The 17,046-nt window shown below is 45.6% G+C and overlaps 1 protein-coding gene across 1 annotated transcript in view; it reads right to left on the bottom strand.

Annotated features, from left to right (window-relative positions):
* The window catches only part of syt11b (synaptotagmin XIb), a 16,091-nt gene extending 10,738 nt beyond the window's left edge, over positions 1–5,353 (bottom strand). The window contains exon 1 of the mRNA XM_079691457.1: positions 5,148–5,353. Coding sequence (XP_079547583.1) covers positions 5,148–5,181 — 34 coding nt within the window. The 5' untranslated portion in view covers positions 5,182–5,353. The remainder of the gene's footprint in view (positions 1–5,147) is intronic.
* Positions 5,354–17,046: the final 11,693 nt, after the last annotated feature.

The raw sequence follows: 17,046 nt of genomic DNA, 5'->3' as shown, positions 1-17,046 counted from the left end.
ATGTAGTGCCTCTACTTTAAAGAGTCCTCTCCTGCTGATGTTCAGGTGTATATCAGTATGTAGTGTCTCTACTTTAAAGAGTCCTCTCCTGCTGATGTTCAGGTGTATATCAGTATGTAGTGTCTCTACTTTAAAGAGTCCTCTCCTGCTGATGATCAGGTGTATATCAGTATGTAGTGTCTCTACTTTAAAGAGTCCTCTCCAGCTAGGTACCCAAAAAAAAAAAAAGGAGTTTTTTAAACTTTTTTTTTTTAATAAAAAATTATAATAAGTGGCGACCCTTTTTCATTTTTGATTGTTTTTATGTGGATTCGTAGTATTTTATTACTGTATGTTCAATAAAGGTGTATTTTTGCTAAATCTTGAGACATTGCCACTGTATGTACTACAGGCGGTTGGTCGCCTAGGGCGCCAGATCTGGGGGGCGCTGCGCTGGCAGCTCTGGGACGGAAAACATTTTTTTTTACCGTTGGCGCTCATCCACATTTTCGGCCTTGATTTAACAACATTCATAATTGAGTAAATGTAACACCCTTTTGACCTCGGTTACACGTTTAATTTGCCCTGTACGGTGGGCGCTGTAAGTGATGAAAGTGGGGGATGTTGGCTTATCAGGCGCCCGCAGCTCACAGCCAAAGTGCGAGCGTGGTAGAGAGCGAGCAAGGGAGAGACAGAGAGTGCGCACCAGTACCGGCGCTGTTGTTATTAGAATCTGGTGCTAGCTGCGCTAACGGATATAAGAAGTAGATGTTTCTACAACCAGGGTGGAGGAGAGCTCTCCTGTCAGACTGAGAGGCTCAGTGAGGTAAAGGACTCTGAGGGTTTAGATATTTCACTTTAGTCTAAGTTATCTCAGTGGGTCTCAAACGTTTTGACCACAAATTATGTAAACACATATTTCCAAGGCACTCCTTTATAATTATTAGGATAAATAAAAACAGGTTTGAAATCATTCCAATGTATACTATAGGACAGTAATCCAAAAATATTGTTTAAAGTTGGAGAAATACAAAGATATGCATAAATAAATACATATTAACTGATAAAATAAGATATGAATGAACAAAAATAAAATAAGCTACATGTATTTGTTATTGGCTATGGGAGGCTATTGGTTATGTTCACATACTTATTTGATTAAAATGCAAACCAATCTTTTTCATATGGGTGTTTTAGAGTTGTGCCCCCTAGATCAGGTCTCTAGTAATTGTGTGCTCAAAGTTCACCAGGTTGAAGCATTTTACTTTAAAATGTTCAAAAAAATCTTCTATGGACCCCGCTAGAGGAAGTGACGTCCACCCCCCAATTCAAACATGTTCATACAATACTGAATACATTTGAAGCCATTTTGACATCTATTACCTATGTCAATAAGTTTCTGTTTCTGTAGTGTATTTGTCTTTTGTAGAGATTTTTCATTTATTCTTTACATATAAAATCTCACATAGGGCAGCAAATAGTCTAGAACCGGCCCTGGTACTAGGCCTTAAAAGCCTTTCTTGTGCTGACACATAGAAACAAATTGGCGGGGCGCACAAACTAAAAAATTCGACACGGTCCGCGCTCACATTATGCTGGGCCCACGTGCCTTAGCACCGCTGCTATGACTCCATCCTAGGGGAAACACTGGGTGTATATCAGTATGTAGTGTCTCTACTTTAAAGAGTTCTCTCCTGCTGATGTTCAGGTGTATATCAGTATGTAGTGTCTCTACTTTAAAGAGTCCTCTCCTGCTGATGTTCAGGTGTATATCAGTATGTAGTGTCTCTACTTTAAAGAGTCCTCTCCTGCTGATGTTCAGGTGTATATCAGTATGTAGTGTCTCTACTTTAAAGAGTCCTCTCCTGCTGATGTTCAGGTGTATATCAGTATGTAGTGTCTCTACTTTAAAGAGTCCTCTCCTGCTGATGTTCAGGTGTATATCAGTATGTAGTGTCTCCACTTTAAAGAGTCCTCTCCTGCTGATGTTCAGGTGTATATCAGTATGTAGCGTCTCTACTTTAAAGAGTCCTCTCCTGCTGATGTTCAGGTGTATATCAGTATGTAGTGTCTCTACTTTAAAGAGTCCTCTCCTGCTGATGTTCAGGTGTATATCAGTATGTAGTGTCTCTACTTTAAAGAGTCCTCTCCTGCTGATGCTCAGGTGTATATCAGTATGTAGTGTCTCTACTTTAAAGAGTCCTCTCTTGCTGATGTTCAGGTGTATATCAGTATGTAGTGTCTCTACTTTAAAGAGTCCTCTCCTGCTGATGTTCAGGTGTATATCAGTATGTAGTGTCTCTACTTTAAAGAGTCCTCTCCTGCTGATGTTCAGGTGTATATCAGTATGTAGTGTCTCTACTTTAAAGAGTCCTCTCCTGCTGATGTTCAGGTGTATATCAGTATGTAGTGTCTCTACTTTAAAGAGTCCTCTCCTGCTGATGTTCAGGTGTATATCAGTATGTAGTGTCTCTACTTTAAAGAGTCCTCTCCTGCTGATGTTCAGGTGTATATCAGTATGTAGTGTCTCCACTTTAAAGAGTCCTCTCCTGCTGATGTTCAGGTGTATATCAGTATGTAGCGTCTCTACTTTAAAGAGTCCTCTCCTGCTGATGTTCAGGTGTATATCAGTATGTAGTGTCTCTACTTTAAAGAGTCCTCTCCTGCTGATGTTCAGGTGTATATCAGTATGTAGTGTCTCTACTTTAAAGAGTCCTCTCCTGCTGATGCTCAGGTGTATATCAGTATGTAGTGTCTCTACTTTAAAGAGTCCTCTCTTGCTGATGTTCAGGTGTATATCAGTATGTAGTGTCTCTACTTTAAAGAGTCCTCTCCTGCTGATGTTCAGGTGTATATCAGTATGTAGTGTCTCTACTTTAAAGAGTCCTCTCCTGCTGATGTTCAGGTGTATATCAGTATGTAGTGTCTCTACTTTAAAGAGTCCTCTCCTGCTGATGTTCAGGTGTATATCAGTATGTAGTGTCTCCACTTTAAAGAGTCCTCTCCTGCTGATGTTCAGGTGTATATCAGTATGTAGCGTCTCTACTTTAAAGAGTCCTCTCCTGCTGATGTTCAGGTGTATATCAGTATGTAGTGTCTCTACTTTAAAGAGTCCTCTCCTGCTGATGTTCAGGTGTATATCAGTATGTAGTGTCTCTACTTTAAAGAGTCCTCTCCTGCTGATGCTCAGGTGTATATCAGTATGTAGTGTCTCTACTTTAAAGAGTCCTCTCTTGCTGATGTTCAGGTGTATATCAGTATGTAGTGTCTCTACTTTAAAGAGTCCTCTCCTGCTGATGTTCAGGTGTATATCAGTATGTAGTGTCTCTACTTTAAAGAGTCCTCTCCTGCTGATGTTCAGGTGTATATCAGTATGTAGTGTCTCTACTTTAAAGAGTCCTCTCCTGCTGATGTTCAGGTGTATATCAGTATGTAGTGTCTCTACTTTAAAGAGTCCTCTCCTGCTGATGTTCAGGTGTATATCAGTATGTAGTGTCTCTACTTTAAAGAGTCCTCTCCTGCTGATGTTCAGGTGTATATCAGTATGTAGTGTCTCCACTTTAAAGAGTCCTCTCCTGCTGATGTTCAGGTGTATATCAGTATGTAGCGTCTCTACTTTAAAGAGTCCTCTCCTGCTGATGTTCAGGTGTTTATCAGTATGTAGTGTCTCTACTTTAAAGAGTCCTCCTGCTGATGTTCAGGTGTATATCAGTATGTAGTGCCTCTACTTTAAAGAGTCCTCTCCTGCTGATGTTCAGGTGTATATCAGTATGTAGTGTCTCTACTTTAAAGAGTCCTCTCCTGCTGATGTTCAGGTGTATATCAGTATGTAGTGTCTCTACTTTAAAGAGTCCTCTCCTGCTGATGTTCAGGTGTATATCAGTATGTAGTGTCTCTACTTTAAAGAGTCCTCTCCTGCTGCTCGTGTTTCTATATGCTTCCTTCCTGTTGTTCCTCTCTTTCAGATGATGATGTCATGCTTGGGAACGAGCTGAAAGCAGCCGAGCTCGCTGCCTGGCAACACACACACGCACACACACACACACACACACACACACACACACACACACACACACACACACACACACACACACACACACACACACACACACACACACACACACACACACACACACACACACACACACACACACACACACACACACACACACACACACACACACACATACACACACACACACACTGGGCAGAGTTACAGGAAGAGTTTCTGCAGGTGTTTTTACTGCAGACCCTATATAATGTTATTTGATATGTGGAGGCTTGTTATGAGGCTGTAGTTTAGTGAACACTCTTTACTGCACTGATATCATCACATCATACATTATTATAATATGTCTGCATGTATTTGTTTACATTGGGTATAAAAGATATACAATACTATGTGCAGGACCCCTCCTCTTCTCTGATGATAACAACAGTGTCTGCAGGTGCGTCGGCCTAATGTGTCCCCGAGAACAGACATGACGTCACCCCAAACCCACCCCGACGGGCACGCGCACGCACGCTGATGAGACGCCCTGTTCGAAGCGTCTGTCGCGAGGATGTTGTTTTATTTAATGTCCAGATTCATCCCAACATGCGGTTTGTTTGTTAATAACTAAAGGGTAGAGAACTGTCCCCTCCGCCCCGACCCCAGTCCCCTGTCCTCTGCCCGCGGCTCAGGACAACACGGGTCTCTCACTGATGGTTCCCATTACACCCAGAAAACACATAATAAATACAGATAAATGACATGAAGAAGCATCACCCTCATATCGCTCGGATTACATCTGAATACACATAAATAAGATAAGGGGGGTGGGGGGGGGGGGGGCTGAAAAGCCTCACTGACGGGGAGATGAAGATGACACAATACATAATATATATATTTATAAAACAATGTAAATAGATAAGAACTAAGCTAAATGTAATGCAAAAGAAAATAAACAATATCATGAAAAACATTTATTTATCGACGTTCTCTGGACGCAGCAGCACACAGGCCTCATGAGGATGACACCAGACATATCATATATATACATATATCTGTGCATATGATCATATAGCTCATACATAATGAATAATGATTACTAAGTGAAGCGTAGAAACAGATACATAGACAGTATTGTAAGCACTTAGAGGCGGTATGTAGCAGAAAGGCCTCTCACCGTAGGCGGGTCCCAGCTCGATCATGTCCGCCATTTCTTCACGGTTGTTCTGCGGGAGGAGAGAGAGAGAGCAGCTGCTGCCGGCCTCACTTCACATCCGAGCGGGAGGAGAGAGAGAGGAGGTCCGGGAGAGAAGCGGGGGGCGAGCCGTCATCTGTCCGGGCGAGGAGCGTATGTCTGTGGCTGCAGGGAGGCTGCGGGAGGACCAGAGGAGGAGGACCAATCAGAGGGCTCTCTCTGCGGAGGAGAGGAGGAGGACCAATCAGAGGGTTCTCTCTGCAGAGGACCAGAGGAGGAGGACCAATCAGAGGGCTCTCTCTGCGGAGGAGAGGAGGAAGACCAATCAGAGGGCTCTCTCTGCGGAGGAGAGGAGGAGGACCAATCAGAGGGCTCTCTCTGCAGAGGAGAGGAGGAGGACCAATCAAAGGGCTCTCTCTGCAGAGGAGGGGAGGAGGAGGGCCAATCAGAGGGCTCTCTCTGCAGAGGAGAGGAGGAGGACCAATTAGAGGGCTCTCTCTGCAGAGGACTAGAGGAGGAGGACCAATCAGAGAGCTCTCTCTGAACAGAGCAGGTGTAGTAAAATATGAACCTAAAGATGTCCAACAAAGATATTAAAAAGTGAATAAATATAATATATCAATAAATGCAATTATTCAAGAAAATACTAAATATTGAAATTAAATAAATGCAAAAAGTATCAAATCTCCATGTTCTCATTCGGGTCTGACCGTGTTTGGACAGGAAACACCTTTTGTTGTTGAGTGTTTTGGGCTTTTATTTTTGAAACAACTAGTATCATCCTGAGCTTCCTGTTAAAATACTTTTCCCTATGGGGCTTTTATTTTGAAAATCAAGTTTTATCCAGTGCTTGCTAAGATACAATTTGTGGAGCTTTTATTTTGAAAATCAAGTTTTATCCAGTGCTTGCTAAGATACAATTTGTGGAGCTTCTATTTTGAAAATCAAGTTTTATCCAGTGCTTGCTCAGATACAATTTGTGGGGCTTTTATTTTGAAACAGAAGCGTCCCCCCTGGGCTTTCTTTGTCTCTATGGGGCTTCTATTTTTTAAACAAAGTCTTATCCTGTAAAATGTAAAGAATTTAAAGAGTCCCCCCCCCCCCCCCCACTTTTTAACTGGCTTAAAGTCTGCTACTTTGAAAGGCCTTTTATCACAATGGTCGTGGTGGTGTGTGTGAAATGTTGAGCTGATTGCAGGGGAACACGCACAATGCCCCCTCCACCCAGCAGGGGGTGTACTCGGGTTTCAGGGTGCAGATGAGGATGCTCATCCTCAGACACGCCCCCTTTCTGTCTACCGGTCACTGAGACCATAGGAGACGGCCGGGGTTTTTTATCATAACCCTCTGCAGAGAGAGAGAGAGAGGTGCTCCACGGCCCACTGACGCTGACTCTCATCCGCCCCATAACAACATGATGCTCTCTGAATCTCTCAGAACCGACCTGCAGGCCTTCGGGCTTCAGGAACTCCTTCTCCAAGTCTCAGGACCCGCCTCTTCTGTTGGCCCTGGAAACAATGCTGCTGCTTCTCATTGGCTCACGGCTTCCTGGCCTAATGACTCACTTTTCATTATTTCAATGTATAATTGGTTTTCTGGGGTGTTTCTGAAACATCTGTAACAGTACTAGTACTAGCTGTGTGTGTGTGTGTGTGTGTGTGTGTGTGTGTGTGTGTGTGTGTGTGTGTGTGTGTGTGTGTGTGTGTGTGTGTGTGTGTGTGTGTGTGTGTGTGTGATTCTCTGGTTCTGACCCGTCCCCTTGTGTTCTGTAGCTTCTGCATGTGAACGGTCTGCAGAGTCTCCCTGAACACCTCTTTGGACATTTCTCTTTTTCCATTTGTTTGTTCCGGGAACCGCATAACGTCCTGCGGTTCCAAAATGGACCAATTGACTTGCACAGAGCTCCCTGGTTGGTAATAGACGAGCTGGGATGGTGGAGAAATGCTCTCTGCAGACCCATTCTCTCAGCGTTAGAAACCTTTTTCTGACTCAACATCAAGCCACGCTTATTGTTTTTACTTCGGCTGTGAGTGTTTGTGTGTGCTCAGGATGAGACTCGCGCTGCCCCGCTGTATCGCCGACCCGGAAACCACACCAGTAAGCCAGGTTGTGGCGGGGGGGGCCCGGGCGCTTCCTCAGCCCCTGCCTCAGCGCACTCTCAGAAGCCGAGTGCAGGTGGAGGTCCATCCGCTCCCAGACCGTACTCGACAGTCTGGGAGCGGATGGGACTGGGTCCTTGGTCCGCCCCTCCCTCTTTCCTTCCTCCCCTCCTTCTCTGCCACCCTCCCCACAGACTGCAGATACCCCCATAACACAGACACCTCCCTCCCTCTCCCTTCTTACGTCCATCCCTTCATCTCCCTCCCTCTCCCGACTCACTTCCATCCCTTCACCTCCCTCCCTCTCCTGTCTCACGTCCATCCCTTCATCTCCCTCCCTCTCCCTTCTTACGTCCATCCCTTCATCTCCCTCCCTCTCCCATCTCACTTCCATCCCTTCACCTCCCTCCCTCTCCCGTCTCACTTCCATCCCTTCACCTCCCTCCCTCTCCCGACTCACTTCCATCCCTTCACCTCCCTCCCTCTCCCGACTCACGTCCATCCCTTCACCTCCCTCCCTCTCCCGTCTCACTTCCATCCCTTCACCTCCCTCCCTCTCCTGTCTCACGTCCATCCCTTCACCTCCCTCCCTCTCCCGTCTCACTTCCATCCCTTCACCTCCCTCCCTCTCCCATCTCACTTCCATCCCTTCACCTCCCTCCCTCTCCCGTCTCACTTCCATCCCTTCACCTCCCTCCCTCTCCCGTCTCACTTCCATCCCTTCACCTCCCTCCCTCTCCCATCTCACATCCATCCCTTCACCTCCCTCCCTCTCCCGTCTCACTTCCATCCCTTCACCTCCCTCCCTCTCCCATCTCACTTCCATCCCTTCACCTCCCTCCCTCTCCCATCTCACTTCCATCCCTTCACCTCCCTCCCTCTCCCGTCTCATGTCCATCCCTTCACCTCCCTCCCTCTCCCGTCTCACGTCCATCCCTTCACCTCCCTCCCTCTCCCGACTCACTTCCATCCCTTCACCTCCCTCCCTCTCCCGTCTCACTTCCATCCCTTCACCTCCCTCCCTCTCCCATCTCACTTCCATCCCTTCACCTCCCTCCCTCTCCCGTCTCATGTCCATCCCTTCACCTCCCTCCCTCTCCCGTCTCACGTCCATCCCTTCACCTCCCTCCCTCTCCCGACTCACTTCCATCCCTTCGCCTCCCTCCCTCTCCCGTCTCACTTCCATCCCTTCACCTCCCTCCCTCTCCCGACTCACTTCCATCCCTTCACCTCCCTCCCTCTCCCGTCTCACGTCCATCCCTTCACCTCCCTCCCTCTCCCGTCTCACTTCCATCCCTTCACCTCCCTCCCTCTCCCGACTCACTTCCATCCCTTCACCTCCTTCCCTCTCCCGTCTCACTTCCATCCCTTCACCTCCCTCCCTCTCCCGTCTCACTTCCATCCCTTCACCTCCCTCCCTCTTCCGACTCACTTCCATCCCTTCACCTCCCTCCCTCTCCTGTCTCACTTCCATCCCTTCACCTCCCTCTCCACCCTCCATACAGCCACACAGCCGCTGCTCTCCCCTGCAGCAACACTATATCCTCTTTCCACCTCCCTCTCCACACCACAGCCAGCAGAGGGAGCCAGAGCTGTTTGCTGTGGAGCCCCTGGAAAGCACACTGAGCCCTGAGGTGGATGTAGACTTAACATCAGTGATGATTAAAGGCCCACTGAAAGTCAGTTTGACTTCAAGCCTAAAATCTGAGGCACCCACCTCCCACTCCAGAGAGCCTCCAGAAGGCCTCCAGAAGGCCTCCAGAGGGCCTCCAGAGGGCCTCCAGAGGGCCTCCAGAGAGCCTCCAGAGGGCCTCCAGAGAGCCTCCAGAGGGCCTCCAGAGGGCCTCCAGAGAGCCTCCAGAGGGCCTCCAGAGAGCCTCCAGAGGGCCTCCAGAGGGCCTCCAGAGAGCCTCCAGAGGGCCTCCAGAGAGCCTCCAGAGGGCCTCCAGAGGGCCTCCAGAGGGCCTCCAGAGAGCCTCCAGAGGGCCTCCAGAGAGCCTCCAGAGGGCCTCCAGAGGGCCTCCAGAGAGCCTCCAGAGGGCCTCCAGAGGGCCTGAAGGCTGCCAGGAGGCTCTCCTTCAGTGCTCATTCTTATGTTTCATCATAAATAATACATGCTTAAATATTTAAATATGTTTGAGTTATGAACATAACATAATATATATTTTATAATTTTAATCATTTGTCTTATATTGAAATGTTTTATAATATGTTGAAATAATACTTATTTTGCACTCGAAGTGCAGATTTAAATAAAAATGCCGTTTTGAACTTGAGAATGCGATGGGGCGTGTTGTGGCACTGTTAGATGAACCGTTAAAGCATTATCTGATCATGCAGCAGTAGTGGGGGATTAGATTAGATCCATCGTGCACCACGTGTTCTTACTGGAAGTGGACTGCGTGGCCACCTCTGCTCCTATCTGCGGCTCACCACTTCATTGGTGTTTGACGACCGTTCGTCTGCGTGGGGCTCAAACGTTTCAAACACGACATGTGGTCTTATCTACAGACACACACACACACACACACACACACACACACACACACACACACACACACACACACACACACACACACACACACACACTCTGAAGACACACTCTGAAGACACACTCTCCTGCTAATGACTAGCTGTTCTCCTGCTAATGACTAGCTGTTCTCCTGCTAATGACTAGCTGTTCTCCTGCTAATGACTAGCTGTTCTCCTGCTAATGACTAGCTGTTCTCCTGCTAATGACTAGCTGTTCTCCTGCTAATAACTAGCTGTTCTCCTGCTAATGACTAGCTGTTCTCCTGCTAATTACTAGCTGTTCTCCTGCTAATAACTAGCTGTTCTCCTGCTAATGACTAGCTGTTCTCCTGCTAATGACTAGCTGTTCTCCTGCTAATGACTAGCTGTTCTCCTGCTAATAACTAGCTGTTCTCCTGCTAATTACTAGCTGTTCTCCTGCTAATAACTAGCTGTTCTCCTGCTAATGACTAGCTGTTCTCCTGCTAATTACTAGCTGTTCTCCTGCTAATAACTAGCTGTTCTCCTGCTAATGACTAGCTGTTCTCCTGCTAATGACTAGCTGTTCTCCTGCTAATGACTAGCTGTTCTCCTGCTAATGACTAACTGTTCTCCTGCTAATGACTAGCTGTTCTCCTGCTAATGACTAGCTGTTCTCCTGCTAATGACTAGCTGTTCTCCTGCTAATGACTAGCTGTTCTCCTGCTAATGACTAGCTGTTCTCCTGCTAATGACTAGCTGTTCTCCTGCTAATGACTAGCTGTTCTCCTGCTAATGACTAGCTGTTCTCCTGCTAATGACTAGCTGTTCTCCTGCTAATGACTAGCTGTTCTCCTGCTAATAACTAGCTGTTCTCCTGCTAATAACTAGCTGTTCTCCTGCTAATGACTAGCTGTTCTCCTGCTAATTACTAGCTGTTCTCCTGCTAATGACTAGCTGTTCTCCTGCTAATAACTAGCTGTTCTCCTGCTAATGACTAGCTGTTCTCCTGCTAATTACTAGCTGTTCTCCTGCTAATGACTAGCTGTTCTCCTGCTAATGACTAACTGTTCTCCTGCTAATGACTAACTGTTCTCCTGCTAATGACTAGCTGTTCTCCTGCTAATGACTAGCTGTTCTCCTGCTAATGACTAGCTGTTCTCCTGCTAATGACTAGCTGTTCTCCTGCTAATGACTAGCTGTTCTCCTGCTAATGACTAGCTGTTCTCCTGCTAATGACTAGCTATTCTCCTGCTAATGACTAGCTGTTCTCCTGCTAATGACTAGCTGTTCTCCTGCTAATTACTAGCTGTTCTCCTGCTAATGACTAACTGTTCTCCTGCTAATGACTAGCTGTTCTCCTGCTAATGACTAGCTGTTCTCCTGCTAATGACTAGCTGTTCTCCTGCTAATGACTAGCTGTTCTCCTGCTAATGACTAGCTGTTCTCCTGCTAATGACTAGCTGTTCTCCTGCTAATGACTAGCTATTCTCCTGCTAATGACTAGCTGTTCTCCTGCTAATGACTAGCTGTTCTCCTGCTAATGACTAGCTGTTCTCCGGCTAATGACCAGCTGTTCTCCTGCTAATGACTAGCTGTTCTCCTGCTAATGACTAGCTGTTCTCCTGCTAATGACTAGCTGTTCTCCTGCTAATGACTAGCTGTTCTCCTGCTAATGACTAGCTGTTCTCCTGCTAATGACTAGCTATTCTCCTGCTAATGACTAGCTGTTCTCCTGCTAATGACTAACTGTTCTCCTGCTAATGACTAGCTGTTCTCCTGCTAATGACTAGCTATTCTCCTGCTAATGACTAGCTGTTCTCCTGCTAATGACTAGCTGTTCTCCTGCTAATAACTAGCTGTTCTCCTGCTAATGACTAGCTGTTCTCCTGCTAATGACTAGCTGTTCTCCTGCTAATGACTAGCTGTTCTCCTGCTAATAACTAGCTGTTCTCCTGCTAATGACTAGCTGTTCTCCTGCTAATGACTAGCTGTTCTCCTGCTTATGACTAGCTGTTCTCCGGCTAATGACCAGCTGTTCTCCTGCTAATGACTAGCTGTTCTCCTGCTTATGACTAGCTGTTCTCCTGCTAATAACTAGCTGTTCTCCTGCTAATGACTAGCTGTTCTCCTGCTAATGACTAGCTGTTCTCCTGCTAATGACTAGCTGTTCTCCGGCTAATGACCAGCTGTTCTCCTGCTAATTACTAGCTGTACTCCTGCTAATGACTAGCTGTTCTCCTGCTAATGACTAACTGTTCTCCTGCTAATGACTAACTGTTCTCCTGCTAATGACTAACTGTTCTCCTGCTAATGACTAGCTGTTCTCCTGCTAATGACTAACTGTTCTCCTGCTAATGACTAGCTGTACTCCTGCTAATGACTAGCTGTTCTCCTGCTAATGACTAACTGTTCTCCTGCTAATGACTAACTGTTCTCCTGCTAATGACTAGCTGTTCTCCTGCTAATGACTAGCTGTTCTCCTGCTAATGACTAGCTGTTCTCCTGCTAATGACTAGCTGTTCTCCTGCTAATGACTAGCTGTTCTCCTGCTAATGACTAGCTGTTCTCCTGCTAATGACTAGCTGTTCTCCTGCTAATGACTAGCTGTTCTCCTGCTAATGACTAGCTGTTCTCCTGCTAATGACTAGCTGTTCTCCTGCTAATGACTAGCTGTTCTCCTGCTAATGACTAGCTGTTCGTCTCCTGCTAATTACTAGCTGTTCTCCGGCTAATGACTAGCTGTTCTCCTGCTAATGACTAGCTGTTCTCCTGCTAATGACTAACTGTTCTCCTGCTAATGACTAGCTGTTCTCCTGCTAATGACTAACTGTTCTCCTGCTAATTACTAGCTGTTCTCCGGCTAATGACTAGCTGTTCTCCTGCTAATTACTAGCTGTTCTCCTGCTAATGACTAACTGTTCTCCTGCTAATGACTAGCTGTTCTCCTGCTAATGACTAGCTGTTCTCCTGCTAATGACTAACTGTTCTCCTGCTAATGACTAGCTGTTCTCCTGCTAATGACTAGCTGTTCTCCTGCTAATAACTAGCTGTACTCCTGCTAATGACTAGCTGTTCTCCTGCTAATGACTAGCTGTTCTCCTGCTAATGACTAGCTGTTCTCCTGCTAATGACTAGCTGTTCTCCTGCTAATGACTAGCTGTTCTCCTGCTAATGACTAGCTGTTCTCCTGCTAATGACTAACTGTTCTCCTGCTAATGACTAGCTGTTCTCCTGCTAATGACTAGCTGTTCTCCTGCTAATGACTAGCTGTTCTCCTGCTAATTACTAGCTGTTCTCCTGCTAATGACTAGCTGTTCGTCTCCTGCTAATGACTAGCTGTTCTCCGGCTAATGACTAGCTGTTCTCCTGCTAATGACTAGCTGTTCGTCTCCTGCTAATGACTAGCTGTTCTCCTGCTAATAACTAGCTGTTCTCCTGCTAATGACTAGCTGTTCTCCTGCTAATGACTAGCTGTTCTCCTGCTAATGACTAGCTGTTCTCCTGCTAATGACTAGCTGTTCTCCTGCTAATGAATAACTGTTCTCCTGCTAATGACTAGCTGTTCTCCTGCTAATGACTAGCTGTTCTCCTGCTAATGAATAACTGTTCTCCTGCTAATAACTAGCTGTTCTCCTGCTAATGACTAGCTGTTCTCCTGCTAATGACTAGCTATTCTCCTGCTAATTACTAGCTGTTCTCCTGCTAATGACTAGCTGTTCTCCTGCTAATGACTAGCTGTTCTCCTGCTAATGACTAGCTGTTCTCCTGCTAATGACTAGCTGTTCTCCTGCTAATGACTAGCTGTTCTCCTGCTAATGACTAGCTATTCTCCTGCTAATTACTAGCTGTTCTCCTGCTAATGACTAGCTGTTCTCCTGCTAATAACTAGCTGTTCTCCTGCTAATGACTAGCTGTTCTCCTGCTAATAACTAGCTGTTCTCCTGCTAATTACTAGCTGTTCTCCTGCTAATGACTAGCTGTTCTCCTGCTAATGACTAGCTGTTCTCCTGCTAATAACTAGCTGTTCTCCTGCTAATAACTAGCTGTTCTCCTGCTAATTACTAGCTGTTCTCCTGCTAATAACTAGCTGTTCTCCTGCTAATGACTAGCTGTTCTCCTGCTAATGACTAGCTGTTCTCCTGCTAATAACTAGCTGTTCTCCTGCTAATGACTAGCTGTTCTCCTGCTAATAACTAGCTGTTCTCCTGCTAATAACTAGCTGTTCTCCTGCTAATTACTAGCTGTTCTCCTGCTAATGACTAACTGTTCTCCTGCTAATGACTAGCTGTTCTCCTGCTAATGACTAGCTGTTCTCCTGCTAATGACTAGCTGTTCTCCTGCTAATAACTAGCTGTTCTCCTGCTAATGACTAGCTATTCTCCTGCTAATGACTAGCTGTTCTCCTGCTAATAACTAGCTGTTCTCCTGCTAATGACTAGCTGTTCTCCTGCTAATGACTAGCTGTTCTCCTGCTAATGACTAGCTGTTCTCCTGCTAATTACTAGCTGTTCTCCTGCTAATGAATAACTGTTCTCCTGCTAATGACTAGCTGTTCTCCTGCTAATAACTAGCTGTTCTCCTGCTAATGACTAGCTGTTCTCCTGCTAATGAATAACTGTTCTCCTGCTAATGACTAGCTGTTCTCCTGCTAATGACTAGCTGTTCTCCTGCTAATGACTAGCTGTTCTCCTGCTAATGACTAGCTGTTCTCCTGCTAATGACTAGCTATTCTCCTGCTAATAACTAGCTGTTCTCCTGCTAATGACTAGCTGTTCTCCTGCTAATAACTAGCTGTTCTCCTGCTAATAACTAGCTGTTCTCCTGCTAATTACTAGCTGTTCTCCTGCTAATGACTAGCTATTCTCCTGCTAATTACTAGCTGTTCTCCTGCTAATGACTAGCTGTTCTCCTGCTAATAACTAGCTGTTCTCCTGCTAATGACTAGCTGTTCTCCTGCTAATAACTAGCTGTTCTCCTGCTAATGACTAGCTGTTCTCCTGCTAATGACTAGCTGTTCTCCTGCTAATAACTAGCTGTTCTCCTGCTAATGACTAGCTGTTCTCCTGCTAATAACTAGCTGTTCTCCTGCTAATAACTAGCTGTTCTCCTGCTAATTACTAGCTGTTCTCCTGCTAATGACTAGCTATTCTCCTGCTAATTACTAGCTGTTCTCCTGCTAATGACTAGCTGTTCTCCTGCTAATGACTAGCTGTTCTCCTGCTAATAACTAGCTGTTCTCCTGCTAATGACTAGCTATTCTCCTGCTAATGACTAGCTGTTCTCCTGCTAATAACTAGCTGTTCTCCTGCTAATGACTAGCTGTTCTCCTGCTAATGACTAGCTGTTCTCCTGCTAATTACTAGCTGTTCTCCTGCTAATTACTAGCTGTTCTCCTGCTAATGAATAACTGTTCTCCTGCTAATGACTAGCTGTTCTCCTGCTAATAACTAGCTGTTCTCCTGCTAATGACTAGCTGTTCTCCTGCTAATGAATAACTGTTCTCCTGCTAATGACTAGCTGTTCTCCTGCTAATGACTAGCTGTTCTCCTGCTAATGACTAGCTGTTCTCCTGCTAATGACTAACTATTCTCCTGCTAATTACTAGCTGTTCTCCTGCTAATGACTAGCTGTTCTCCTGCTAATAACTAGCTGTTCTCCTGCTAATAACTAGCTGTTCTCCTGCTAATGACTAGCTGTTCTCCTGCTAATTACTAGCTGTTCTCCTGCTAATGACTAGCTGTTCTCCTGCTAATAACTAGCTGTTCTCCTGCTAATGACTAGCTGTTCTCCTGCTAATAACTAGCTGTTCTCCTGCTAATAACTAGCTGTTCTCCTGCTAATGACTAGCTGTTCTCCTGCTAATGACTAGCTGTTCTCCTGCTAATGACTAGCTGTTCTCCTGCTAATAACTAGCTGTTCTCCTGCTAATAACTAGCTGTTCTCCTGCTAATTACTAGCTGTTCTCCTGCTAATGACTAGCTGTTCTCCTGCTAATGACTAGCTGTTCTCCTGCTAATGACTAGCTATTCTCCTGCTAATTACTAGCTGTTCTCCTGCTAATGACTAGCTGTTCTCCTGCTAATGACTAGCTGTTCTCCTGCTAATGACTAGCTGTTCTCCTGCTAATGACTAGCTGTTCTCCTGCTAATGACTAGCTGTTCTCCTGCTAATGACTAGCTGTTCTCCTGCTAATGACTAGCTGTTCTCCTGCTAATGATTAACTGTTCTCCTGCTAATAACTAGCTGTTCTCCTGCTAATGACTAGCTATTCTCCTGCTAATGATTAACTGTTCTCCTGCTAATGACTAGCTGTTCTCCTGCTAATGACTAGCTGTTCTCCTGCTAATGATTAACTGTTCTCCTGCTAATAACTAGCTGTTCTCCTGCTAATGACTAGCTGTTCTCCTGCTAATGACTAGCTGTTCTCCTGCTAATGACTAGCTGTTCTCCTGCTAATGACTAGCTGTTCTCCTGCTAATGACTAGCTGTTCTCCTGCTAATGACTAGCTGTTCTCCTGCTAATGACTAGCTGTTCTCCTGCTAATGATTAACTGTTCTCCTGCTAATAACTAGCTGTTCTCCTGCTAATGACTAGCTATTCTCCTGCTAATGATTAACTGTTCTCCTGCTAATGACTAGCTGTTCTCCTGCTAATGATTAACTGTTCTCCTGCTAATGACTAGCTGTTCTCCTGCTAATGACTAGCTGTTCTCCTGTTAATGACTAGCTGTTCTCCTGCTAATAACTAGCTGTTCTCCTGCTAATGACTAGCTATTCTCCTGCTAATGATTAACTGTTCTCCTGCTAATGACTAGCTGTTCTCCTGCTAATGATTAACTGTTCTCCTGCTAATAACTAGCTGTTCTCCTGCTAATAACTAGCTGTTCTCCTGCTAATGACTAGCTGTTCTCCTGCTAATGATTAACTGTTCTCCTGCTAATGACTAGCTGTTCTCCTGCTAATGATTAACTGTTCTCCTGCTAATGACTAGCTGTTCTCCTGCTAATGACTAGCTGTTCTCCTGCTAATGATTAACTGTTCTCCTGCTAATGACTAGCTGTTCTCCTGCTAATGACTAGCTGTTCTCCTGCTAATAACTAGCTGTTCTCCTGCTAATGACTAGCTGTTCTCCTGCTAATGACTAGCTGTTCTCCTGCTAATGACTAGCTGTTCTCCTGCTAATAACTAGCTGTTCTCCTGCTAATGACTAGCTGTTCTCCTGCTAATGACTAGCTGTTCTCCTGCTAATGACTAGCTGTTCTCCTGCTAATGACTAGCTGTTCTCCTGC

The sequence above is a fragment of the Notothenia rossii genome (assembly GCF_949606895.1).
Source record: "Notothenia rossii genome assembly, chromosome: 7".
Classification (NCBI taxonomy): domain Eukaryota; kingdom Metazoa; phylum Chordata; class Actinopteri; order Perciformes; family Nototheniidae; genus Notothenia; species Notothenia rossii.
The sequence above is the reverse complement of the archived record's forward strand: the minus strand, read 5'-3'. Positions and strand labels throughout refer to the sequence as shown.